General features: G+C 42.9%; 2 protein-coding genes across 2 annotated transcripts; both read left to right on the top strand.

Annotated features, from left to right (window-relative positions):
- Nucleotides 1-4842: 4842 nt before the first annotated feature.
- Nucleotides 4843-9272, top strand: LOC125450541 (procathepsin L-like). The gene is made up of 3 exons (XM_048526551.2): nt 4843-4997; nt 6762-6918; nt 9084-9272. Exons 1-3 carry the CDS (start codon nt 4843-4845, stop codon nt 9270-9272), a joined length of 501 nt encoding a protein of 166 aa, XP_048382508.2.
- A 190-nt stretch (nt 9273-9462) lies between these two features.
- Nucleotides 9463-26017, top strand: LOC132207544 (procathepsin L-like). The gene is made up of 7 exons (XM_059643499.1): nt 9463-9573; nt 10249-10455; nt 12917-12919; nt 16462-16524; nt 17780-17942; nt 21638-21740; nt 25756-26017. The coding sequence occupies exons 1-7, from the start codon at nt 9463-9465 to the stop codon at nt 26015-26017; spliced, it is 912 nt and encodes a 303-aa protein (XP_059499482.1).
- Nucleotides 26018-27320: the final 1303 nt, after the last annotated feature.

Raw genomic sequence — 27320 nt, 5'->3', positions numbered from 1 at the left:
TGAGATAGATAGAATTTTGATCAGCCAGGGAAACAAGGATTATGGGAAAATGCAGGAAACTGAATGTGAGGTGTATCAGATCAGCCGTAATCTTATGGAATGGAGGAACAGGTTTGAGGGGCAGAAAGGCCTATTCCTATTGCTATTTCTTCTCGTCTTGTTTTCCTCTCTCATCCTCATGCACCTCTGGCACAATACTGCTGATTATACAAGATCTTTGTCCTGTCTACCTGCTTGCTCGCTCACTCACTCACTCAGTCACTCACTTTTTCACTCACTCAGTCTCCTACCAGTTGAAAATGGGAACAGCAGATGCTGGAGAATCCGTTCATATTCCGCTTGGGAACCCTGCAGCCCAATGGTATCAATGTGGATTTCACAAACTTCAAAATCTCCCCTCTCCCCGCTGCATCCCTAAGCCAGCCCAGCTCATCTCCGCCTCCCTAACCTGTTCTTCCTCTCACCTATACCCTCATCCCACCTCAAGCCGCACGTCCATTTCCTACCTACTAATCTCATCCTGCCCCCTTGACCTGTCCATCCTCCCCGGGCTGACCTATCCCCTCCCTACTTCCCCACCTATAGTCTCCTCTCCACCTATCTGCTCCTCCATCCATCTTCGGTCCGCCTCCCCGTCTCTCCCTATTTATTTCAGAATCCTCTCCCCATCCCCCAAATCTGATGCAGGGTCTGAAGCCCGAAACATCAGGTTTTGTTCTCCTAAGGTACTGCTTGATCTGCTGTGTTCATCCAGCTCCATACTTTGTTATTTTCTACTAGTTGACACATCTTCTGTACACCAACTCAACCCAGGCCTCTCAGTATTCTGTAAGTTTCAATGAAATCCCCTTTCACTCTTCTCGGGCCTAGGCTGGCACAGTGGCTCAGTGATTAGCACTACTGCCTCACAGTGCTAGACACCTGGGTTCAATTCCACCCTTGGGCAACTGTCTGTGTGGAGTTTGCACATTCTCCCCCCTGTCTGTGTGGGATCCCTCCTGGTGCTCTGGTTTTCTCCTATGGCCCAAAGATGTGCAGGGGAGAGATATTGGCCATGCTAAGTTGCCCATGGTGCCCAGAGATTTTTGGGTTAGGTGGGTTGGACATGGGAAATGCAGGGGCAGGGGAATGGGTCTGGGTGAGATGGTCTCTGGAGGGGCGATGTGGATTTGTTGGGCCAAATGGCCTGTTTCCACACTATCGGGATTTTATGTTTCATAAATTCCACCATGTGCAGACCCAAAGTCCTCAACGTTTGTCATATGACAAAACTTCCATTCCAAGGATCATTCTTTTGACCCTCCTCTGGACCCATGACAAGGCCAGCACATCCATCCTAAGATACAGGACACAAAACAGCTCACAATATTTCAAATGCAGTTAAACCAGAAACTTATACAGCCTCAGCAGTGAATCCTTGCTCTTGTATTGTAGCCCTCTCAAAATGAATGCTAACATCGCATTTGCCCTTCTAATTATCAAATGAACCTGCATGTTGACCTTAACAGAATTCTGAACTAGGACTCCTAAATCCCTTTGTTCTTCAGATTTCCAAAACCTTTCCCATTTATAAAATCATCTAATCCTCTTCTTCCTACCAAAGTGCATTACGTCGCACTCGCCCACATTGATTTCCATGTGCCGATGTTTGCCCATTCTCCGAGCCTGTCGATGTCCATCTACAGCCATCCTACTTCCTAAACAATATCTGTCACTCCACCTGTCCTTTTGTTATCTACAAATTTAGCAACATTGTGCTCAGTTCCTTCATCCACATTGTACAAAGCTCTACAAACATTTGGCTTATTTGAGTGAGTGAAATGTGTGAGTGAGCAACGAGTATGGGTCTGAGGGGTATTGTGGTGGCTACGTCAGAGGCATAAATACACTCCTAAATTTTTCACTCTTGACAGTGATATGATGAAGTTTGAATTTCTAAAATGAAAATTTTCATTTAGTCGTGGAGAGCCAACATGGATTCATGACAGAAAGATCATGCCTGTCAAAACTCATTGAATTCAGTAAAAATGTGGAATTCAGAGCCGAATGTGTGACTGTAAGGCCTGAGGGGTTGAATGGCCTACTCCTGTTCCTTCATTCTTCTATTGCTGTCTACATGAAGGAGAATGTGGTGATGTGAAAGCTACAAATCATTATGATGCATTCACAGCTCCGACACAGGCCTTTCAGCCTCTGAGGTCCATGCTAGTGTTTATACTCCACATGATCCATGTGTCAGGCTAATCAGGGCAGGGCTTAGACTGTTCATAGTAGGGTCCTGGGGAGTGTTGTCGAGCAAAGAGTCCTGGGGTGCAGGTGCATTGCTACTTGAAAGTGGAGTTTCAGATAGGCAGGCTAGTGAAAAATGCATTTTGGCACATTTGCCTTTATGAGTCACTACATTGAGGAGTTGGAATGTCATGTTGTGGCTGTTAGGCCACTTTTGGGATGCTGCATTCAAATTTGATCTCCATGCTACAGGAAAGATGTTGTGAAACTTGAAAGTGTACAGATAAAATTGCAAGGATGTTGCCAGGATTGGTGGGTTTGAGCTACAGAGAGAGGCTGAATAAGCTCGGGCTATGTTCCCTGGAGCGTTGGAGGCTGGGGATGACTTTATAGACATTTACAAAATCATGAGTGGCATGGATAGGGTGAACAGTTAAGGTTTTCTCCCGAGGGCAGTGGAAAGATTTAGAAGAGGTCTAAGGGGTAACGTTTTGATACAGAGGGTGTTTTCTGTATAGAATGAGCTGCCAGAGGAAGTGGTGGAGATGGGTAATTATAACCTTTAAAAGGTGTTTGCATGGTTCTATAAATAGTTTTAGATATAGACCAAATGCTCTCAAATGGAACTAAATGAATTTAAGATATCTGGTCAGCATGGACGAGTTTGGCTGAAGGGTCTGTTCCTGTGCTTTACATCTCTGAGACTCTTTGACACTAACAGCCTTCTCCCAACCCTTGTTATCTCACCCAATCAGCTTGTCCTTCCCTTCCTCTGCGCCCCCATCTGCTTATCTAGTTTACCCACAATCCATCTCTGCTCTTCACCTCAACTCTTCCTGTGGCTGTCAGTTTCACATTTTAAACAGCCTCTGGGTAAAACAGTTTCTCAACAATTAATGGCCTGTTGTGGTTTAAAGAATGTGACTTTTCATCACAGACAATGAGGGAATGTACCAAAATGCTGACCCTGGGCGGTGATGTTCACATCCTTGGAATTAATGAAATAAAGAGAATTGCATGAAAAGTCTAGGCTAATAATCATAGAGAGGTTTGAACAATGGAAATATTAATTGGTCGGAAGAGGTTGGTGAAGTGGAGAAGGAATATCATTCTGATCATTTATGCAGGATAGCTTTGTAACCCAATTTTAAAAAAAGGTGAATAAGGGCATGTTCTTGGAATTAGAAGTGGGTCAGGGGGAGAGCTGTGTGGTTATGGTAGGTACCTTACTTTCAGGAAAATGTGAGGTGTAAGTTCTAATAGTGGGAGGAACTTTTGCTAGGGGCAGGCCAGGCTGTTCATGAGCTTACAGTCTTCTCAGCTCACCTCAGTGTGTGCACAAGTAAAACACCAAATCCCATCACCAGCTCTGAAGGAAGTTCTGCCCTCTTGCTGGAACTTTCCAGGTTCCAACTTCCAGGGGCTACACCCAGAAGGTACTAGAGTTAGCACTTCATTGTGCACTCCTGAAGAATCAGCCAGCCTGTATCTGGCATCCCCACATGCCTAATACACCGGAAAGGTCAGCACCTTTGGGTGATTCAACAGCACCTGGAACCAGTGTTGCAAAAAGATGACTGATCTGCTGCACTCCATTGGAGTATGTTCCATTGTCTATTAAATGGTAACTCACATCCACAAGGGCACGAAGCATTCAATGTTTGTGACTGCAGAGGATGGCCACACAGAGGTTATCAGTCAGGTACCTTCCATCAGATGCCTCATGTGCAATCAATGTCTGGCAGTTCATTGTAGCGCATCGGCCCTCAGAGAATGAAACAGGGGAAATAATAATGAAGAACGAGGAAATGGCAGAGATTGTTTTTAAATACGTTGCAACAGTCTTTCCAGCAGAAGACACTGATATCATTCCAAAATTGCAAAATATTCAAGGACAAAAGGAGGTGAGGAAATAAATGCAGTAAATAAGACGAGGGATAATGTATCAGGCAAACTGATGGGGCTGAAGATAGGTAATGTTCCTGGACCTGATGGGATACATCCTCGAACACAAAAGGAGGTAGCTACAGAGACAGTGGATGCACCAGGAGTAATCTTCCAGGAACCCCTGGATTCTGGAAAAGTCCCAGAGATTTGAAAAGTGTGAATGTAACATTTTTATTTGAAAAGGGAACAAGGCAAAAAGCAAGGAACTATCGGTTAGTCAGCTTAACATCTGTTACTGGGAAAATGTTAAGAGTCTACTATAAAAAGATGAAAATGCAGCGCATTTAGAAATATATAATAAGGTCAAGCAGAGTCAGCATGGGTTCATGAAGCAAAATGATGCCTGATATATTTTTGGAGGAGGTTACAAGCAGGATAGACAAAGGGATACAATTGATACAATAGGTTTGGATTTTCAGAGGGCATTTAACAAGTTACCACACATCAGGTTACGTAATAAGATAAGAGTCCATGATGTTGGTGACAGCGCATTAACATGAATAGAGGATTAACTAACTATGAAGGGATAAGTGGGATGGTTGTCAACCTATGCCACAGGAATCAGAGCTGGGGTGTGACAATTATTTGCAATATATATTCATGATTTGGATGAGAAAAGTAAATGCTCTGTAGACGTCATTGAACAGACAATCTATTTGATCGAAAATGATCTTCTGTTATGTGGACCACTTAGGAGCATGCCAGAACTCGCTAGATGGGATCTCCAGAGTAATGCTCGTGTGCTTGCCCTGCGGAACTGAGCTCAATGACAGGGGACAACGTAGCAGAGGGGAAATTGGACCACCCATTGATCTCCTCAGGCAAGAAAGAAGTGGAATCTGATAGAGATGCTGAGAGAGACAACAAAAGTGATGTTCATGTTGAAGAAGTGAAAATGGTAGTTCGGCAAAACAGAGAGGCCCAAGTGAACCAAACAGCAACTAAATGTGAGTGAGAATGAGCCAAATAGCCTGATTCCATACTGTAGGGATTTTATGATCCTCGATCTCTAGATTAAGATGTCTGCACACTCAGAGCCATGAGTCTATGAGGTACTTCTCGTTTTAAAGGAATGTTGACTTTGTTACATGTGCCCTTTATGTTTCTTTCCTTTTCAATAAAATATGAAAATGCCATGCTTCAATTACCTCCCGCTCAATTTCCTGGACAAAGCTTCAGAATAGAGTTATGCGAGAATATATGGGAATTGTGCATTAATTAACTCAACCAATCCTTTATTGCTGAGACATTGTGGACTTGCTGAGTGCTGACTCAGAAGTCCAGCTGAAGGGTGTGCTCCCATGAGGTCATGTTCCTCCCAGATGGCAGCAGAGACTAGCACAGCTCCATATGATACACATGTGAGTGTCAATGCCCTTCAAAGTTGACCTTAACACAATCATAAACACTGCTGCCATAAATCAATCAGTCAAACAGTCAAACTGACTAAACCATCTGTGTCCTCCTGTAAGCTAAACCTTCTTCTTCACTTTTAACTGTGTAATGGGTGGTCTGGGCTGGCATGGTCGCATGGTGCCTGGCACTGCAGCCACACAGGACTGGGGACTAATTCCAGCTTTGGGTGACTGTCTATGTGGGATTCTGCCAGTTGTTCCAGTTACCTTCCACAGTCCAGAGATGTGCAGGTTAGGTGAAATGGCCTCATTAAGTTGCCACACAGTGTGCGGAGCTCTTTGGGTTAACTGTATGAAATATGAGTTTGCAGGGATAGGGTGGAATGCTCTTCAGACAACAGTGCAGACCAATAGACCAAGTAGCCTCTATCTACACTGCAGAGATTAAATCTTAAGACTACTCTTGCTCTCTGTTGGCAGGAACCTTTTTCAATTCTGAGAGCCTCAAACTCTAAAATTCTTTTTCACTTTGGATATATCTTCTGTAAATTTTAAATGTTTTACTGCGCTCATGTGGCCATGAGCCTTATTCTAATTCTAATTCCTACAACATGGATTCTTCACAAATTGGAAACCACTTTTGCTGAGGTGACTTGTTTCCCCACACTCCAAGCTTGATTCGTCTGAATTGAGACCTTGCATTTTGTTATCAGCTTAACAGTATAAATGATTTTAGCCAATAACAATACAGAGGTTCTCTCAGGCTCTGGAGTGAATCACATGCTCAGTTATACACAGAGGACACAGTTTTAATTTCTTTCTGATCTGATTTAAAAAGTATCTTCACAGAACCAACCTATGTCCATCTGCTTCTATTTTGAAAACTAAATCACAAAATCTAATTCTCATAACAGTACACCTTTTATCACAATGCATTGATTAATTTTTTTTTGACAATGCATTGTCAAATTTTAATGTTTTCAGTGAGTTGACATTCAAGTATCTGAGAATAGTCTGTGTTTCTGGAAATACACTGAACTACAGAAGCTCCTGGTGACTTTGCAATAAATACAACATAAAGCTATTAAGATGAAAGTGGAGGGCAAATGAAGAATATATAACCAGGATACTATTTGCTCACTTTGTAGTTTTTGCAGAATAATAGCTACATCATTTCTGAATGATTCTAATCTCTATATAATCTCTAAATGTTGTCCACTAACAACAAAGGTTTTCTTCCATTAGATTGTCCATCATGAAATTCGCTCTGTTTCTGGGCTTTGTGATGGTATGTATTCTGGCTGTAACCTCAGGCCACACGTTTGATTCCAGACTGGATGAAGACTGGAAAAACTGGAAATCACAACATGAAAAGCAGTACACCGAGGTAAAAGGGTAACTTTCTCCAGCAAGTATCTATTTCACACAATCAGCTCACTCTGAAAGGGTGGGATTCCACACATTTCACAAATTATTGAGAGATAGTAGGAACTGAAGATGCTGGAGAATCTGAGATAACAAGGTGTAGAGCTGGATGAACACAGCAGGCCAAGCAGCATCAGAGGAACAGGACGGCTGATGTTTTGGGTCTGGACCGTTCTTCAGAAAAGACCCTTTCTGAAGGTGGGTTCAGACCCAAAATGTCAGCTTTCCTGCTCCTGTGATGCTGCTTGGCCTGCTGTGTTCATCCAGCTCTACACCTTGTTATAACAAATTATTGACAATTTTTATTTGGAGATAAAGTGGGAGAAGCAGTTGGAATGGATATATGCACTGAAATTGAAAATGCATTGGTGTTCATGGGTTCTCCCACCCTCTAACTTCAGTAGAAGATTGACCAAACTCACAGTGAAACATCAAGGACTTAGGGTATAACCTTCATATCCCAGAGGAGACAGAATGGAAGTTGAAAGGGGGGTTAAATGAGCAAGAGGCCAAAATCCTGAACCCTCATGGTGTAGTGAACCTGTCATTCACTTACCCGAATTAAAATGTGGTGGAATGTCCCAATGGCAGGCATCAGCAAACCTATTTCATGTTTTTGCTTATCATTAAAAGGCCAGGTTGTAGGAAATAAGTTTTCCTTGCCCAGGGCATAATGAAGTGAAGGTGGGAATATGGGAAAGGCAATCACTGGGTAAGGAGGACCACTGCCCAGAAACTGAAAGAGCTTGGCCAGAGTAAAGTAATTGTCATCCATTCAGTGCACATATCCCATCTGTTCCTGAGGTTTGCATGGGATCCTCTTATATCTGAATCACTCTGCAAAAGCATGTTTTGACAGAGTGATACCCCAATGATTGTCAATTTGTAATCAATAGATGGCGTTATTTCTCCTTCTGGTGCACAGGACACAGTTCATCCCCAACCTGTAATGCAGCCATATTCTTATATACAACAGATAGACAGTCACTCTCACTGTGACTCTGGCAGTTTAGGCCGGTTTAGCCTGAAGGGAGGGCTACCTACCACCATCCCTTGGAAACAGCCATCCTTGTCTTTCCCAGGTTCCCGGCATACAACGCTCCAGTGAGTCATCAATAAACTGCTGTGTCACATTCTGCCATGTTTAATACGTCTCAAAGGGTATGGGGTGACTGACACAGTCTGATTGATCATCCTTGCTCCCAGTGAGTAAAAATCTGTCTGGCTGCCCTTTAATTCTGGTTTATGTCTGGTGCCCAGCCAGACCTCACACTGTCACAGCAAGGGTTAAAAGTCCCTACCCACCTTCCTCATGGGATTTACCGTTCTTCTTCCAGATGCATGTGTGATGAGCAGAGAACCGTGTGACCATGGAAATAATGCCGAGCACCTCTGAACTGAAGTAACTCCCGTCTCTGTGCCCGCTACTAGATTGAGAGTACCTAATGCAAGGTTCTGCCCTCAATAACTCAGCTTACTGGGATTCCATTGGACCTTTGGTGAAATTACTACGCAATCAGTAACAACACCTTTAGAAAGTTCAGACCAGCTTTAAAAAAAAATTGTAGTTATTGAATCATGCATTCAATGTAATATTTTGATTTTAATATATTAATGTTCATAATTCAGAGTTTGATGGGAATGCGTAGAGTAATCGGATCAGCCATGATCTTATTAATAGTACAGAGCAGACTCAAGGGACCCAATGGCCTAAATTATATGCTCACATTGACATTGTCATTGTACACACCAATCTGAACACATCTGCATGATTAATGAAATAAAGGAGACAAAGTCTAACTTGTGAAATGTAACATTCATCCTCCACAGTCTAACTTTCTTCTGCTCACCTTCAAATGATTTGTTCATGATTAAGGATGTTGATCTTTTCCAGCTCTTTATTCCAGCTACACTTTCCACTTCACTCTCTCAGACTGGAAGATCAAACGGATTATGCTTTGTGTGCGGGAGTAAGGAGAATTGTGCAACTTCTCCGATATGGATCGAATAATTAAAACCTAACTGAAAGTTGTTAGTTCAGGTTTCATGCAGGGATTTATAAGGCTATCGTTTTATTTTCTTTAATGAAAGATACAGACACCTCATTAATCTAACGTCTTTATTCAGGATGAAGAGAACTACAAGAGAATGGTATGGGAGGACAACATGAGATACATTGAACAACATAACCTGGAGTACCCAATGGGGAAACACACATTCACTGTGGGAATGAATGAGTATGGAGATCTGATGTGTACAAAATGTATCATCTGGGCTCTACTAGATGCTGAATTTTGTGGTGCTGTTACTAAATGAACAGCGTTATCATAAAACTTCATTTCAACCAAGAATTCAATCTCCCTCACCAACATATATTTCAGGCAAGATAGGTTCTCCTTTCCATTTTACGTCCCATTACATTCTGCCTGCTTCTGTCAAACAGGTAGTTCCATGGGCTGGGGCATTGTTCATATATCTGCAGTTCTTTCCAAATATAAAGCAGATAATGGACAGGTTCACCACCAAATTCAAGACGACAGTGTTGACAGTACTCAACACACCAGCTGCATGGATCTTCCGCTGTCCCTCACCTGCTACAGTGAGAACTGATACTTGTGTAACACTACTTCTCAGAGTGATCAGAATTAGGAACACTGTCTGACTTTCTCCTCTTAGATTCAACGGTCCTGAGGCCAATTGCAGACCTACTGGTTTAGCAGTGACCAGGAGTTTGTGGCAATGTTGATGGTGGAATGTGAGATGCTGTTTATCCAGACAGCTTGGTTAAGCATTGATAAAGTCAACCATCATGGGGGAGATTAAACCCATTTCCCTCGTAATGAAAGTGCTTTGTAGCATTTTAATTATCATCTCCTCAAATTATTTCAAAGTGAGGCATACTTATAATCGCTGCTGCCATCTTGAACATTTGCACAATAGTCCAGATCAATGTTTTATCACCTTCAGGTTCACATTGAACTGTGAAGAAACTGACTCACCGAACTTTTCTCCATTTCTTTATTTGAGGCAGTAGTAGTGAATAGAGCAGAATAGAACAGAAATTTATTGCCATCTGTACTTCAGCATGAAAAATGCAGTGAAAAGTTTTAGAAGTCACCACAGCATGGTGCCTATTAGAGTGGAGTGCCAGAGCAGCTTTGATCATTCGGTTGGTTAAACCCCGTGAACATGTGACAACGTATCTCTGTGAGGTTATTGATCTTTGTCCAGAGCAATGTCCATTCAAAAGTTACTCATTTCATAAGTGAGTGTCATTGTGTTTGATCATTAGACCACTGAAGAGTTTAATGAAATCATGAATGGATTCTTCCAAGCTGAAGCTGATAACTCAACTGAAGAAGATGTTGATGAAGGAGATGATTTTAATGAAGATGTTGACGATCTTGAATCTAATGAAATTGAAGAAGGCGATGATGATCTGAAACTCAGAGCTGTCGACTGGCGTAAAAGGGGTTTGGTTACTCAAATGAAAAGCCAGGTAACAATCAGCAGGAATTCTTCCGTTATTAATTACTTGTGAAAGCTCAGTCTGAAAAAAATCTTGAAGTTATCATGAGCTTGTCTCAACTGGTAAGCAAGGTTAATTTCCATTTTCAGATCCTATTTCCAGGCCCAGTGGATGCAGAGTCAAACCTGACCTTCCATCTGATCAATGGGGTTGTTGCCCTCATCTGAAATTACAGTCACAGCAATAGTACACAGTGACAATGCTAATGAAATATAGAGCGAGTTGAAGAATTTCTAATTTGAAATCAAACAGGACAGTGATCAAAGTGGAATTAAAAGAACAAGGACAATATTAAACTGGGAACATGGTACTACTTTAAGTTGAAGATTGGTTGAAACCAAAAGTATGGATAAACACCAGACTGGCATCCTGAGCAGAGATAACAGAAGTGCAAGGAAAGACAATCTGACACTTTGCAAGATTTGTTACAATTTTCAGTTCATTTACAGTGTGTTATAAAGATTAGCTCCTTTCTGAGAACTGCAGCTGAAACGCCCAAAAAGGAACATCCCATCCTACAACCTGTCAAAGGATTGTAAAAAGTGGTGTAACTTGCCCTTCAGCAACTTCTAGTGGTGAGATAAAATAAATTCTTGGCACTCACTTTACAACCAACAAGGAACAATTTATTTATCCAACTCTAACAGTGAGCAAATTAAAAATCTATTAACGAACCGAATAAACTCCCTTTCACTACTAACTATTCCCAAATAAAACCAGATTCTAATCGTATGCTGTTGCAATAAATATAAGTCCCATTTATATGAAAAAAGAATTTAGTCTCTTGAAATTACAGATAGGTTATGTGTCTTCTGTTCCGCCTTTGTCAACTCTTCTATCAGAAATGTCTTCTTTATTGATACTGCTGTCAGGAATGTTAACTAGTTGTGCCATGGGTATCATTGCCACTTAGATAGTGCTTTCTCTAAGAAATAGAGGAGCTGTGAGACCCAATGACTCTCTCTTGAAAGCTGAGGACTGGTAGCTCTGGCGGATGTAAGTTAGCTCTGGGCTTTGTCCAGTTGTCCTCTTCGCTTATACGCTCAATGACATATCAATATTTCTTACAAAGGGATTGGGCCCATGTTGTCAAAACCAGCAGATTTAAATTTAATTGTTTTTTGATATCTAAGTGCCTGGTTCAAATTGATTGGCTACATTCAAAAGCTTGTTGTCTTGCTAAAAACTGCTGCTTGGCCTGCTAATTTCTGCCTTTCTATACAAATATTTTAATTCAGCTGCTCTCTGTGTACTTGCAAGCTTCCAAGCTGCTGCTCATGAACCTCCATTGTAAATCTTTCAGCACAGAAAAAGCACACCATCATTTCAAGGGACAACACCATGTTTCCTCCCCAGCATTTTACAAACACCAAATCCTAACTTCTTGCCTCCCAATCCACCAGTACTCGACCCAACTTCGTAACAAGTTGTTGGGCTGAAGGCTGTTGGTGCTAAAGGCAGAACACACCAGCGCCTTCCTGAGTCAGAGATGAGGTAAAGCTCCCCTTTCTCTTTGATCAGTGAGCTTAGCAACAGCCTCACACATGCTCTAATTTGTCTTCTCCATTGTTCACAGCACACTTCATCAGAGCTTGTCTTCTTTTTGAACTCACTGTCATTTATTTTAAATTCTCTTTGGATATTGTTAAGGCTGCTTCTGGAATATTGTGTCCAGTTCAGGTTGCACACTTATAGGAGGGATGATATTAAGCTGGAGAGGGTTTAGAAGAAATTTACCATGATGTTGCCAAGTATGGATGGTTTGCTTTGTAAAGAAAGGCTGGATAGGCTGGGAATTTAGTCACTGGAGCATAGGAGGTTGAGAAGCAACCTTATAAGAGTTTATAAAATAGTAAAAGGTGTAGATAAAGTTAATGGCATTTGTCTTTTCGGATTTCATGACTAGGGAACACATTTTTTAAGGTGACAGGAGACAGATTGAAAAAAAAACATGAGGGTCAATGTTGTGATATGGAGGGCGGTTCATGTGTGGAAATGAACTTCCACAGGAAGTGGTGGATGTGGGTACAATTACAACTTTTAAAAGACGTTGGATTAGTACATGAATAGAAAAGGTTTGAGTGGATATGGGCCAAGCACATGCATGTGGCAATAGTTTAGTTTGGGATTATGGGAGGCATAGATTGGTTGGTCAGAAGGGTCTGTTTCCAGGCTATACTTCTCTGTGACTCCATAGGCCAGAACTTGTGTCCCATTGCCATTTGCCATTGAGAATGTGTTGGTGAGTTTGCCTTCTCGAAATACTGCAGTACTTGGGTCACACTATGCTCCGTGGGGAAGGGAGTTGCAGGATTTGACTAAGCAACAGTGAAGGAAAGGTGATACTGTTCCAAGTCCGAATAGTCTGTAGCCAAGAGGGGGTTTTGCAAGTCTTTGTGCTCCAATGCACCTGTTGCTCTTGTCATTTCAGGTGGTATGTTTTGTGGGTTTGGAAGGTGTCATTCAAAGAATTGTGACTTTTTGCAGGGCATTGTGCAGATAATTAACTCTGCTGCTACTTGTGGTAGAGGGAGTGAAAATTGATGATGTTAGATGGGGTACCAACCAACCTGTCCTAGATAGCATTGAATTTTTTAAGTGTTGTTGGAACTGCACCATTTGAAGCAAGTGGAGAATTTTCCTTCATACAACTGAATTGAGATTTGTAGTTGGTGGATGGGCTTTGGTGAATCAGTAGATGAGTCGTTTGTCACAGAATTCTCTGCCTCTTACCTGCCCTTGCAGCAACAGTGTTTATAAAGCTGGTGCAGGGCAGTTTCTGCTCAATGTCAATCCCAGAACTGAGGGAAATTCTTGATAAAATTGTCAAGAGGCAATGTTTAGATGCGGTCCTATTAGTTGACACATTTGTGGTGCAAATATAACTTGCTACCTATCAACCCAAGCCGAGAACTTGATCACATTTTGATGTGTATGCAGAAAGACTGCTTCAGCGTCTGAAGAGCTGTGAATGTATAAACATCAGCAAACGTCCCCATTTCTGACCTGAGGATAGGAGATGGCTAGATCGAGAACATTACTCCACGGAGTTCCTGCAGACCTTTCCTGAGACTGAGATTATTAACTTGTAACAATCAGGGCCACATTATTTTTGCCAGGTATGGTTCTAACCAATGGAGACATTTTCCCCTGGTTCCCATTGATTCCAGTTTTATGAGGACCTCTTGCTGCCCCCCTCAGTCAAATGTGGCCTTGAAGTCAAAGGCAGTCACTCTCACCTCACCTCTGGGGTTCAGCTCTTTTGTCCATGTTTGAACCAAGGCTGTAATGAGGCCAGGAGCTGAGTGACCCTGGTGTAACCCAAACTGGGCGTCACCGAATAGGTTATTGCTGAGCAGGTGATGCTTGATAGCACTGTTACTGACACCTTCCATCACTTTACTGATGATCCTGAGTATACTTGCAGGCTAGTGATTGGTGGGTTATATTTATCCATTTTTTTAGAATTGGATCAGACATACCTGGACTATTGTTCATATTGTTAGTTTGATGTCAGTGTTAACGTTGTATTGGAATGCCATGGCTATGAGACAAGGTCTGGAGTCCATGTTTTCAGCAGTATTGCTAGAACATTCTCAGATTCTTTGCACTTTTCATTGCCTTCAGCTGCTTCTTTTATCAAACAGAGTGAATCAAATTGATTCAAGCATAGCATTCACGTAGATGGCTCTGGGCCTCCACAAAGTTGATACAATAGTTAGCCCTATCAGTATTATCATGGACAGGTATATCTGTAACTGATAGATTAGTGAGGATGAGGTCAATTAGTTTGTCCCTTTTGGTTTCCTGCCATAGACCTAGTCTTGCAGTGACATCCTTCAAGCCTTGCCCAGGTCTGTCACACATCAGAAGAAGAGTCCACACCTGAAACATCAGCTTTCCTGCTCCACTGATGCTGCTTGGCCTGCTGTGTCCATCCAGCTCTACACCTTGTTATATTAGAGGCACTACTGAGCCACTCTTGATGATGGGCATTGACGTCCCCACCCAAAATATATAGTGTGCCGTTGCCACCTGAAATGTTTCTTCCAAATGATGTTCAATGTGGATGATCCTTGATTCATCAAATGAGTTTAGTCCAGCAGGTATTAATCAGTAGGAGCCTTCCTTGCCCATGTTTGCTGAAGCTGTTTGAATTAATGAGATCCCAATTACATGCTGAGGACTGTCAGGACAACTCACAGTAACTGTATACCAGCGTGCCATCACCTCTGATTGGTTGGGGCTTTCAGTGCAGCAGCAATTTCCAAATGACCATTCCCAAAACCTTGTGGTATTTGCCACATCTGCCAGAAGAGGCACTTTTCTCAGGCAGCACGAAGGCTTAAATCATGTCAGCAATGAGTACTATTATGTCTGCTCAGGCATAATTACCAACACCTCAGGAGCTGGTGCAGATATCCCTGCTCCTTCTGAAAGCTAGGATAAAACTCCTCTCCACATACACACAGCAATGTAGCATCAGTGGAATGGGTACAATCAAATTTAAGGTGAACAGTAACTCTTTCAGTACCATTAACATGTGCAACATTTTCCTATGATTAACAATTAAACAATCAGGTACATGATGGTATTTCCTTTACCGGTGCCCAAGAACTCTGGCTTCATCACTTCATGGGGACAAGACTTTTCAAAAACTCTTTCAGAACATAGAGCATAGAACATAGAACAATACACACAGGACAGGTCCTTCGGCCCTCGATGTTGCGCCGACCTGTGAATTAATCTAAGCCCTTCCCCCTACACTATCCCATCATCATCATCCATATGCTTATCCAAGGACTGTTTAAATGCCCCTAATGCGGCTGAGTTAACTATATTGGCAGGTAGGGCGTTCCATGCCCTTACCACTCTCTGAGTAAAGAACCTGCCTCTGACATCCGTCTTAAATCTATCACCCCTCAATTTGTAGCTATGCCCCCTTGTACAAGCTGAAGTCATCATATGCACTCTGTTTGAATTCTCAAGAATGCTAGATCTTTAGTATCAGTGCTGAGAGCACTGGTTTTGATCTGTGGTTCATTTCTCCATTGGTGGATCTTTTATTTCTCAGATACTCTTGGCAGAAGAAGTTGCACTGTCTTGTTACCCCCTTTCCACTGTATGGGAGACCTTTAACTTGGTGAATGCCCATCAGCTAGAAAGTGTTTTCTTCCTTGCTGTGTGCCTTTCTGATACTTTTTGTGCTCCTTTTCAAAGTATCTAGTGTGGAAGCTTAAACTAGTCAATTCCTTCTTGTCAACCATTTCCTGAAACTGTGCCATTGACCTTGCTCTCATGGAGTCACATGCAGCCCATTCTCATTGGTTTCTCCATCAGGCTGTTTTTGTTAATTTCATTCGTGAGATGTAGGTATCACTAGATGAGCCATTATGTATTGCCATGTCTAATTGCACCTGGAAATGAGGAACTTGCCGGGGCATTTCGGAGGGCAGTTAAGGGTCAACCACATTATATGTCTGGAGTCATATATGGCCTGGAAGAGGTAAGGATATCAGATTTCCTTCCCTCAAAGATGTTAATGAAACCAATGTATTTCTGAAAAAATCGATAATGTGAACATGATCACCCAAGAGTGAGTAGTAATTTAAGAATCACTAGTGCTCCCAGGAAATGAGGAAATACCTGAATGATTCATTCATGATCAGAGTCCAGCAACACATTAAGGGAGTGAATTTCCAACAGGTCATAAAATGCTACAGACCGATCTCAGGGAGCTCCCAGCCTCATATGCGCAGCTGCCCTGATATACACGTGGAAATCCAATGGTGGTCATAAATCCCGTCACTCTGGCCCTCGCACTCTATGGTGTTTTGCACAAAGCCTGGGAAACACATGAAGAAAATTAATGAACATCGGTGATGTAAATCTGAGCTCCAGTTGATGATGGATGAAAAGAGGATTTTATTTTTACATCAGCATGTCTTACCGCGATTGTATTTCTGTCATTACCAGGGGCCCTGTGGCTCTTGCTGGGCTTTCAGCATGACTGGTGCCATTGAAGGACAATGGGCAAAGGTCTGTGGAAGACTGATTTCTCTGAGTGAGCAGAACTTGCTTGATTGTGACACAACGAGCCATGGATGCAGAGGTGAATATCAAAAGTCGGCCTTTTGATATGTGAGAAGAAACGACATTGAGTAGGAACCACAGCACAGGTAAATCACTCTACAATCTGTTTCAAATTCACCAGGTACAACATATTTATGGCATTCATGGTGTTAGACAGTGTAACCCAGCACTGATCAAATGACAGCTGACATCCTACTCTGGATCAATCCTTCGCTGAGAATCTGCTCCCAGGTTTCTGTCAGTGCCACTGCACTGGTAGCTTGAGGAAGGCTGAGAAAATATCAGCATTCAGGACAGGTCCAGCTCTCTCTCTTATTTCTCCCTTATCCTGTAATGACATCCTGAATCTCCACTGAAAACCTCCTGGTCTTGTGTGATTGCCAAAGAAAAGACAAGAGGGTGAGTGGTGGCAGGAAAAAGGTCCCAGGGTGTACAATGTGTATGATTGACATGTGGGAGGCTGTCAGTAATTCCTATTTCCCAATACCAGGTCCCTCTATAAAATAAGGACCCTCTTCTGGAGCTAGAAAGTGGCATCACAGCAATTTTCTTGTTGTGCTCCCTATATGGGTTCATGCCAAAAGCAGCTGGGGGAGACGTTCAAGTGGTCAACCATTGCTGATCTAAGAGCCTCAATTGCTGGCAGATTAAGCAGACCATTCAGAGAGTGACCATCACAGACATGTTCAGGGTATGGCCAATTGCTTGTCACCCTCATGTCCAATTAGCTACTGCCTCTCCCACTGCAAATTCAGCACATGGCAGTGCATTAAATTCCACCCTGTTTTTTTTCTCTCTGGAAGCAAACTACGTTTTCAGTAAGGTAAATGGGTGAGACACTGGCCCAAACCTTGCCTCTAGTTTGGAAGAGGGAGACGCTTCAATAGTTACTTCTGGGTTATGAAACTTGGAGGCAGGTGCATGGCCATCATCGGATATGATGTTCCAAAAGAAAGGTCTTGCCTCATCTTCATTCACTCTGTCTGTCTCATGAAGTCAGTGGAGACAGTCAGTAATGTCTGTTTAATGGACAATAACATCAGTAAATATGGAAGCCGGATTATGCAGCACATTTTCATTTAAATATTTTGATGAGCAAAACACCGCATCATTGTGAGTGTCTGAGGCTGAAAACTTGTCGGTAGAACTTTGGCAAGCTATTCTTGAACATTAACTTTCAATATTTCCTTTTAACAATTAGCAAGGATCCTGCAAGTTTCAGAAAAGTAATATTGTTGCCAAAGTCGCCAGATACAGAAACATACAAAGAGGAGAACGTTGTTTAGCGAGGGCTTCGAGAAGAATTGGACCAATCGCTGTTTCGCTTAATGCTCGTCCAAAGACCTTCCACTTCTATAAACAAGGTAAGAAATAGACTGTGTGGATAAAGTATATTAATTGGACAATCTACAAATTCCACATAAAATGTTTTCAAAGTCAAACGTCTGCACACATTCCCTGTCAAGTTGTTTGTTGGTGTTAATGCTGTCTCGATGTGTATAAGGGGAACTGTAAAGCTCGTCCCCTTATTCATGTTTCCCTCCTCCCCCATGCTACAGGCAGCCCAGTGCTGTCAGAAACCATTTCAGTCAGATTGGAAACTGTGCTCAGGAATGGCGATGGGAAATTTACCCACTCCTTTTTGCAGTGGTGCAAGCAGCTCAGAAATTTTGCACTGTCACTAACGTAACTGACTGTGAGGTGCAGCTCAGTGATGATGTGCTGCTGAGTGAAGGCACACCTTGGCATTGAGCCCAAGTGTGAGGTTGGCACCACTTAAAGCAGTCCACATGACTGAAAGTCAATCCTGTCCCCCTTCAAGGGACAGGGGCTTGAACACAAGAAGAAACTCTGAGCAGAAGGGGAAATGAAAATGGAGCAACAGGCCAGGCAGCAGCCCCAAGGGTCTCTGAGACAGCAATGGGGACCTTAGTACAGGAGGTGAACACGAGAAGCGAGGTGCCCTTCCTTAAGTGAAGTATGGGGCCCTCCAGGCAGACATTGAGAAGGCAGAGAGAGCAGGTAGCTGTCACAGTCAATGCTACAGCTGAGATGTGGTTCCCCTGCACCATGGGGAGGACTCTATCCTGGCAATACCACTCTGCCTCCTTCTCTATGCTCAAAGGGAATAGAATGGACTGCCCTCAGAATCACACAAGAATCACACAAGTGCATGACACATACAATCAGATGGATGGCATTGCATATATTTTAAAAATGCCAATGACTGTCAAAAAAGCTCAATATCCCCATATTGCATGCACTAAGCAGAGATTGCTGCCCAGATTGATTGTCAACAGAATCTTTAAACAGTGTAACAAAGTCCAAACAGTTCATTCATCCTGCAAACAGGTTTCAATTTGAGCATGCTCTGTGCCACGTGGGTTGAGTTGTGTTCTCTTGGATAGCTTTACTGGTCAATGTCCTCACTTCCTTTATTGTCACTAGCTAGGTAGCATTTATTGCCCATCCTTAATTGCCTAAAGGGCAGTTAAGAAGCAATCACATTGCTGTGGGTTTGGAGTCACATGTAGGCCATATCAGATAAGGATGACAGTTTCCTTCCCTAAATGACATCAGTGAACCAGATGGCTTTTTCCCTGACAATTGACAATGGATTCAAGGTCATCAATAGATTCTTAGCTCCAGATATTTATTAAATTCAAATTCCACCGACTGCCATGATGGGACTTGAACCCAGGCTCCCAGAACATTATCTGGGTTTCCAGATTTACAGTCCAGTGATAATACCACGAGACCATCACCTCCTTTCATCGTTGCTGTTAATGCCTGGTTTCATCTATATCCAACACATTCCCCTTTCATTAGTTCCTGTTGTGAAACATGCCACTGTGATGTGGCCCATTTTCACTGGGCTATTCTGCAAGACCCACACCAGACTGGGCCAAGCGTCAGAACCTTGTCTTAAATCAATGGTCTATTCCACTATGACCCTGGTGGAAATGTAGGAAGCAAAGTTTCTTTGTTCTTTGATAGTCTGAGGTTTTCCGACAAGTGTCATCAGCCATGTTTGAAGGACGGGATGGGGGTTTCCCCTTATCTCCCAGCAAACAACCCTGCATTGCCTGAGAATCATAGAATAATACAGGAACCTGTGAGTTCCCTAAGGTACAAGAATCATGGCTGGATACCTCCAGCTTTGTTCCCTGCTTGTTATGCAGTATGGATAGAGTGAGTGCCCTTTTCTGTTGAAAACCTCAATAAGTTGGTAACAATATACACCCAAAACATTGCGGCTTCAGTAGATGGCAGCCTGAGCCGAGGGCAAACCTGCAGAGGTGGCCCCAACACTGCCCACATTCCTTGCCTCTCCTCAAGACAGGGACGGGGGAGATTATGAGTAGAGATACTAGGAACTGCTGATGCTGAAGAATTTGAGATAACAAGCTGTAGAGCTGGATGAACACAGCAGGCCAAGCAGCATCAGAGGAGCAGGAAGGCTGACGTTTTGGGTCTAGACCCTTCTTCATGAGCAGTTGCAATTTAGGGAAAACGTCACCACATTGGGGAGGTGATGGTTTAGTGGTATTATCACTAGGCTGTAGATCCAGAGGCCTAGGTAATGTTCTGTGATAGCTTTAAGACAGATGTCAGAGGCAGGTTCTTTACTCAGAGAGTGGTAAGGGCGTGGAACACCCTGCCTGCCAATGTAGTTAACTCAGCCACATTAGGGGCATTTAAACAGTCCTTGGATAAGCATATGGATGATGATGGAATAGTGTAGGTGGAGGGGCTTAGATTAGTTCACAGGTCGGCGCAACATCGAGGGCCGAAGGGCCTGTACTGCGCTGTATTGTTCTATGTTCTATGTTCTGGAGATCCAGGTTCAAATCCTGCCATGGCAGATGGTGGAATTTGAATTAAATAAAAATCTGGAATTAAGAGTCAAACGATGACTGTGAATCTATTGTTGATTGTTGGGCTGGTCTTCACATGACTCCTAACTTCCCTCTGAGCAATTAGGGATGAGCAATAAATGCTGGCTCAACTAGTGAGGGCCCTCCTCCCATGAATGAATAAAAAGAAAGCTACATCTGGAATGTAAGTATGTGCTCAGCATGAGGAGATATCCTCAGCTGCTTCCTGAAGTGGCCAGCTGTCTAAAAACATCAGGGTAGCTGTAGCCCTGACATTAGCCAGGCTGAGATAGCCATCCAACTCCTCATGAGGGCAAGCCCTGCTCAGGCAGTTCTCAGCTTGGAGTGAGAATAGTCTGGAGCAGTGCTTGTCCTGTCAGGCAAGACCTGTAGATGTGAGGTCTTCACAAGCTCCTACTCCTCACCCTCTGGATATTGCTGGGCTCACTGAAGTAGATGCAATTGCTCTCTTTGTCTGCATGCTCTTCTGAAATGAGGCAAAGCAGGGAGTCTCCAGCCAATGTGATGTCTGTGTGAAGTACATGAGCTGATGACTATCAGAAGGAGAAGATAGTTTTATTGACGGAACTTCACATCCATCACCCCTCCACTATGTCCTCACACAGTATGACCCAGAGGATTCTCAAGGAGGTCAATATCATGGTGCCAGAATCAGCTCTGAATAATATAACCTATCAAAGGTAAGTTTTACTACTGAAGTGTTTAGAATCATAGAGTCATCAAAACCAGGGGATTCAACACATTGGGTGCACATTGACACTCAAAACAGCATCCACCCAGACCTAGACCCTCACCCTGGCTGTGGTCAAGTAAATGCAAAGCAAATGAGTGCTGGGGGGGAAGGCATTGGAAAAAGAAGAAAAGAGAAAGTCTGTGAAAGGGAATTAGGTGTGAATTGGTGCTGCAGGGTCAAGAGGATGGCAATGAGAGAAGCACAGTAAAAGGCCATGTGTTCCAGAGGAGATGTGGGTGGCACAGGTGAGGACACTGGGAAACATTAGTAAAAGTGAGACAGAGTAACATCAGAGTAGAACGTTTTGCAAACAGCATTATAGACCAGAAGACAATTTGAATGTAAAACACATCAATAAGCACAGGAAGGAAATTATGATTATATATTTGACAATTACATTACATTAAAGGTGAGTGTCTCCGTACAGGAGTTTACGCTGATCCAAGTTGCACCCAACGCCGCGGCCATGCAGTGCTCTTGGTTGGATATGGAAGGGAGCGTAGAATGAACTATTGGCTGGTTAAGAACAGGTATGTACGATGTAGAAACAACAAACTGCTAATCAGAGCTGGGGCAGTGACAAGAGCACTGGATTTATCCCTGGTGTTTCCGGGCTAGGGAGGGAAACATTCGCGAAAATTCCCACTGCTGTCCCAAGGCACTGAAGTAGGTGCATAAAAATTCACAAGAGCGACGCTAGAACCGAAAGAATATATCTATCAGAAAATGTCAAACAGAGAGGAGCTTTGTTCTTCAGGAATAAAAAAAAGCAAAGCGGTAACTTGATAGAGGAGTTTAAGATAATGAAACGTTTGATAAAATAGGTGGAGCGAAAATATTTCCATTTGTGGGGCCTTTGAAATAGGAGCCATTAAAATAGTGGCAAAGCAGAATACTGTGGGGGCTGGGAATGTGAAATAAAAACAGAAAACAGAAAGCAGAAAACATTGGCAAAACTTCAGCGGGATCGAAAAGAAAAGAGAAAAGGAGTTAATGTTTCAGATCTGACAACTTTCACCAGAACTGGAGGAAGTTAAATATGCAACAGTTTTGAACAAGGGGTGAGTGGGACAGAACAAAAGAAAAAGAGTATGAAAGAGAGGGGAAAACCAAACGGAGGCTTGGGGACCGCTTTGCAGAACACCTACGCTCAGTTCACAATAAAAAAATTGCACCTCCCAGTAACGAACCATTTCAACTCCCCCTCCCATTCCTTAGACGACATGTCCATCCTGGGCCTCCTGCAGTGCCACAATGATGTCACCCGAAGGTTGCAGAAACAGCAACTCATATTCCGCTTGGGAACTCTGCAACCCAATGGTATCAATGTGGATTTCACAAGGTTCAAAATCTCCCCTCCCTCTCCTGCATCCCAAAACCAGCCCAGCTCGTCCCCGCCTCCCTAACCTGTTCTTCCTCTCACATATCCCCTCCTCCCACTTCAAGCCTCACCCCCATTTCCTACCTTCTAACCTCATCCCACCCCCTTGACCTGTCCGTCCTCCCCAGACTGAACTATCCCCTCCCTACCACCCTACGTACACTCACCTCTACTGGCTCAATCCCCACCTCTTTAACTTGTCTGTCTCATCTCTACCTATCTTCTCCTCTATTCATCTTTGATCCGCCTCCCCCTCTCTCCCTATTTATTTCAAAACCCTCTCTCCCTCCCCCATTTCTGATGAAGGGTCTAGGCCCAAAACGTCAGTTTTTGTGCTCCTGAGATGTTGCTTGGCCTGTTGTGCTCATCCAGCTCCACACTTTGTTATCAATGACAGAAAATACTATTTTCTGAAGCTAATGCAACAGGAAAAGCAAGAGGAACTAAAGATGTGTCTAGAATAAATGTATGGCTATCTAAAGGAAATAAATATGAAACAAGGAAATAAAATGGGAGTAGAATTTATAGTTTGAAATTGTTGAACTCAACGTTCAGTACAGAAAGCTTACATTGCCTGATCAAAAGCTGAAGTGCAGTTCCTCAAACTTATGTTGAACTTTTCTGGAACCTCGCACAGGCCAGAGGCAGAGATGTCAGTGTCAGAGAAAGTTGAAGTAAAATGGGTGAACAGGGGGCACTTGCAGTGGGCAGACTGAGCTACTCAGAAAGCAATCACCTGATCTGCATTTGATCCCCCCATTGTACAGGTAACCACATTTGGAATGGAGATCAATTAGATTAAAAATACATGTTAATCACTTTCACTTTGAGGAGATATGATGTGGACCTCGGATAAGGAGGAGAGAGCATAAGGGTTGGTGTGATATCTCTTGTATTTACAAGGAACGGTGTCATACAAAGTGATGGAGAGTTCAGAGTGACTGAAAAATAGACCAGGGAATCACAGAGGGAATAGTCCCTTGGAAATGCTAAAGGGAAGGAGAATATGAATTTTGTGATGGCATTTCACTGAAAGTGATGAAAACTGTTGTCCACATTTTCTTTCCATTTGTTTCATTGTTTGAATATTTTTCTTTCAGCCAAGTACACTCCTGCTTTCTTTTCTTGCTCCACTTCGATTCCCTTTGTCCATTTCTGTCATTCAGTCCCTCCTGACTTCCACCTGTACCACTTTGACCTCATCCCTCCCACTCCTTGCTCAAAACCTATCACATTTCGAACTTTTCCCAGTTCTCAGTGATGGACAAGAGCCAGAAGTGTTTATTGTTTCTCTGTCTCTCGACAAATGCAACTATCCAGCTAAGAGTTTTGAGCAATTGCTACTTCTGAGTATAAGATAATCATTAATGAATCCAATCAGAACCTCAGGAGAAATCTCCTTACCCAGAGGGGTGTGTTAATGGGGAAACTGTTACCATGAAAAGTGGTTGAGCTGAATGACACAGATACATTGAAGAGGAAGTTGGATAAACACAGCAGGGTGAAGGAACGGAAGGAGGTGTTGACAGGGTTAGACCAAGGGGACAGGGAGGACATGTATGTGAAGAAGAAACACAGGCACAGAGTGAATTTCCTGTCTCTGTGCTGCAGACTGTGGATATGTTTAATCAACATGAAACATTGTGTTTATCTGGATGTGAAGGCTTAATGGTAGAGCTGCCTGGGATAATATCATGGTTGGAGGAGGTAGATTAAAAAAACATACAGAAGGTGCTGGAAAAGCTCAGTGGGTTTGGCAACATTTGTGAAGAAAACATGAGTTAACGATTCAGGCCCAGTTCCAAGGAAGGGTCACTGGACCCGAAACATTAACTATGATTTTTTCTTCACAAATCCTGCCAAACCGGCTAAGCTTTCCAGCACCTTCTGTTTTTTTTTCATGATTTAAAGCATCTGCAGTTCTTTCAGTTTTAATTGGAGAAGGTGGTGGCTGGATCGGATGGTGGAATGTTTCAAGTAGGTGGTCTTGTGGTTCAGTAGGAAGGCTCCCTCCTGCCATATCTGAACAAAAACCTCCAAGTTCAAGCTTCACCCCAGGACTGGCTAGTCAAGAACATTCATCAGATACTTTATTGCCAACAGTTCATAATAAATCTGCAAATCCTTTGCACACTTTCATCCTATTCCGCAAAGGGGAAAAAATCTGAGTGGAGATAGGAAATGTACAAAATATGGTTCATTCAGGTGGATATTATCAGTGCTTAATGGGTGGTACAATAATTTGGTGACATTTCAATGCGGTGATAGTATTTGGAGGAATGTTTTTAGGGTGGAGTAACCCTACAGTGCAGGACATATGTGTACGTGAATGGACAGAGATTGGGGAACCTAGAGCCACTATCGACTCACCCACCACTCAGACAGCCTCCTGTGGCAGGCAACCTCAGGATGTTGTTAGTAAAAACTTTCGGAAATTCTTCACCCCTATCAGAACTGCAGGCCACAGCCACTAATCTCCCTCATAAAATCCCTACAGTGTGGACACAGGCCATTTGACCCATCAGGTCCACACCAACCACCCCCCAACAAGAGCATCCCAATCAGACCCACCCCACTATCTTATAGCCCTGCATTTCCCATAGCTAGCCCACTGTCTGCACATATTCCTGGACACAATGGGCAACTTAGCATGGCCAAACCATCTAACATGCACATGTTTGGGCTGCAGGCAAGCAGAAACCTGAGAACTCAGAGGAAACCCACAGATGCACAGGGAATGTACAAACTCCACAAAGGCAATTACCCAAGACTGGGATTGAACCCAGATCCCTGGTGCTGTGAAGCAGCAGTGCTCACCACTGTGCCACTTATTCCCTAGCTACCTGCTCCGGTTTGAGATGTCTCCCCTCACAGGATCTCCCCTCATGCCATTTGGAAGCTTGTAGTGAATCCACACTCCCTGTTGGTACTGAAAACCTATGTAAGATATCACAATGATGTAACTCCTGGCTTCTGGTTTGCAGCTTGCACTACTGTAGTCTTGTGCCACTCAACTCTCTGACTCAAATCAGGTAAAACATACTTGAACTAAATCTAATGTCTCAAAAGATCTCAATCCACTCCCAGGATAACTCAATTCTTCACAACTATCTTTTGAAACAACTTTGAAATGTTAATGCCAATTTCCTTTTCTTGTTTGTCAGTTGGGGGACAGAATGGGGTGGAGAAGGTTACATCAAAATCGCTAAGGATAAGGGAAATCTGTGTGGAATTGCCAACTATGCAGTCTATCCAACAGTGAAAAGGAGAATGTGTAAAATCGCAGTTTCTTCTGACTCAGCCAGAAAGAAAGAGGGAACCATTTCTGCTGATGTTGACTCATTCAATGCCATTACTTTCGCTGCCTGCTGCAATTTGAAAAGTGGGATAATATCAGCTTCTGCACATTTCTATAGCTTCACATAAAAGGTTAATATCATTCTGTGTTTGATGCATGTAACCACAGTAATATCTGAGTGACTACATTCTCCAGCTTGTGGAGAGACAATATCCTGCATGTACAGCTGCTGCTGAGCGATATATTAAATACTGCCAGCAATCACTTTGAGAGTCTGTTTATTCCAAAGAATTGAAATTTAACATCCTAAAATCATGTGGACAAATGCTCAGAACTTCTTTCTAACACCAGTGCAATGAGTGTATAAGTGCAATAGGGTTGTGGAGGTAAATAAGGTTTACCTGGGAGCCCTCCTGGAAACAGAGTTTAATGTGATCAGACTGTAGACTGACACTGTCCCTAAGGGCTAATATGTAATTTCATTCAGTGATTGGCAGGAAACAACATGGCACAGAACCGCAGGAAAACTGAGCAGTTTACATACGACAAAATACCATCATTTCTGAGTTAATGGCATGCAGAAATAAGGCTCAGATGTTCAGACAGTCAAAGAGTTTTTGGATTGGACTCATGTAGCAGGATTCAGTCCAGCTGACTCCCTGCACGAGAAATTGAAATTCCCCTGTATCTGAAATCCACTGAGAGTGTTCATTAAAACCAAAGAATTCAAAAATATCTTACTCACATAATCTTTATGGATACACAGGAAAAATGAAAGTTTTAAAAATCTAGTCAAACTCCTTGCTAAACTTTTGACCAAAATGATAAGACCATGAGATAAAGGAGCAGAATTAGACTGTTCAGCCCATTAGGTGTACTCCACCCATTGATAATGGCTGATATTTTTCTGAACCCATTCTCCTGCCTTCTCCCTGTAACCCTTGATCCCCTTACTCATCAAGGCATATCTATCTCTGTCTTAAAGGCACTCAATAACTTGGCCTCCACAGCTCTCTGTGGCAGTGAGTTCCACAAATTCACACCCTCTACCTGAAGAAATTCCTCCTCATCCTAGCCTGAAGTGTCATCCCTTTGGTCTAAGGCTGTGTCCTCAGGTCCTTGTCTCTCCAACTAGTAGGAATATCTTCTCCACATCCACTCTATCTCGGCTTCTCAGCATCCTATAGTTTTTCATGAATTTCCCTCACATTCTTCCAACCTCCATCAAGCACAGACCCAGAGTCCTCAACCACTTTTTATATGATAACCCTTCACTCCCAGGATCATTCTTGTAAACCTCCTCTAATACCAGCACATCTTCCCTCAGATACACTCATAATAGTTGGAATACAGTCCGAACAGAGGGGGAAACAGCCTCAGCAGTACATCTTTGCTCTTGTATTCTGGCCCTTTTGGAGTGAATGCTGATAT

This window comes from Stegostoma tigrinum (assembly GCF_030684315.1).
Source record: "Stegostoma tigrinum isolate sSteTig4 chromosome 30 unlocalized genomic scaffold, sSteTig4.hap1 SUPER_30_unloc_1, whole genome shotgun sequence".
NCBI lineage: Eukaryota > Metazoa > Chordata > Chondrichthyes > Orectolobiformes > Stegostomatidae > Stegostoma > Stegostoma tigrinum.
Note: the sequence above shows the minus strand (reverse complement) of the source record. Positions and strands in the feature narration are given on the sequence as shown.

Excerpts from the sequence above, each read along its gene's own strand:
- LOC132207544 (XM_059643499.1), top strand. The coding sequence starts at position 9,463 with ATGGACAGGTTCACCACCAAATTCAAGACGACAGTGTTGACAGTACTC. Across the intron at positions 16,525-17,779 it reads TTGAAGGACAATGGGCAAAG|CAAGGATCCTGCAAGTTTCA; the intron begins GTCTGTGGAAGA and ends TTTAACAATTAG. Across the intron at positions 21,741-25,755 it reads TATTGGCTGGTTAAGAACAG|TTGGGGGACAGAATGGGGTG; the intron begins GTATGTACGATG and ends CTTGTTTGTCAG.
- LOC125450541 (XM_048526551.2), top strand. The coding sequence starts at position 4,843 with ATGATCTTCTGTTATGTGGACCACTTAGGAGCATGCCAGAACTCGCTA. Across the intron at positions 4,998-6,761 it reads CCACCCATTGATCTCCTCAG|GTTTTCTTCCATTAGATTGT; the intron begins GCAAGAAAGAAG and ends CTAACAACAAAG. Across the intron at positions 6,919-9,083 it reads ATGAAAAGCAGTACACCGAG|GATGAAGAGAACTACAAGAG; the intron begins GTAAAAGGGTAA and ends GTCTTTATTCAG.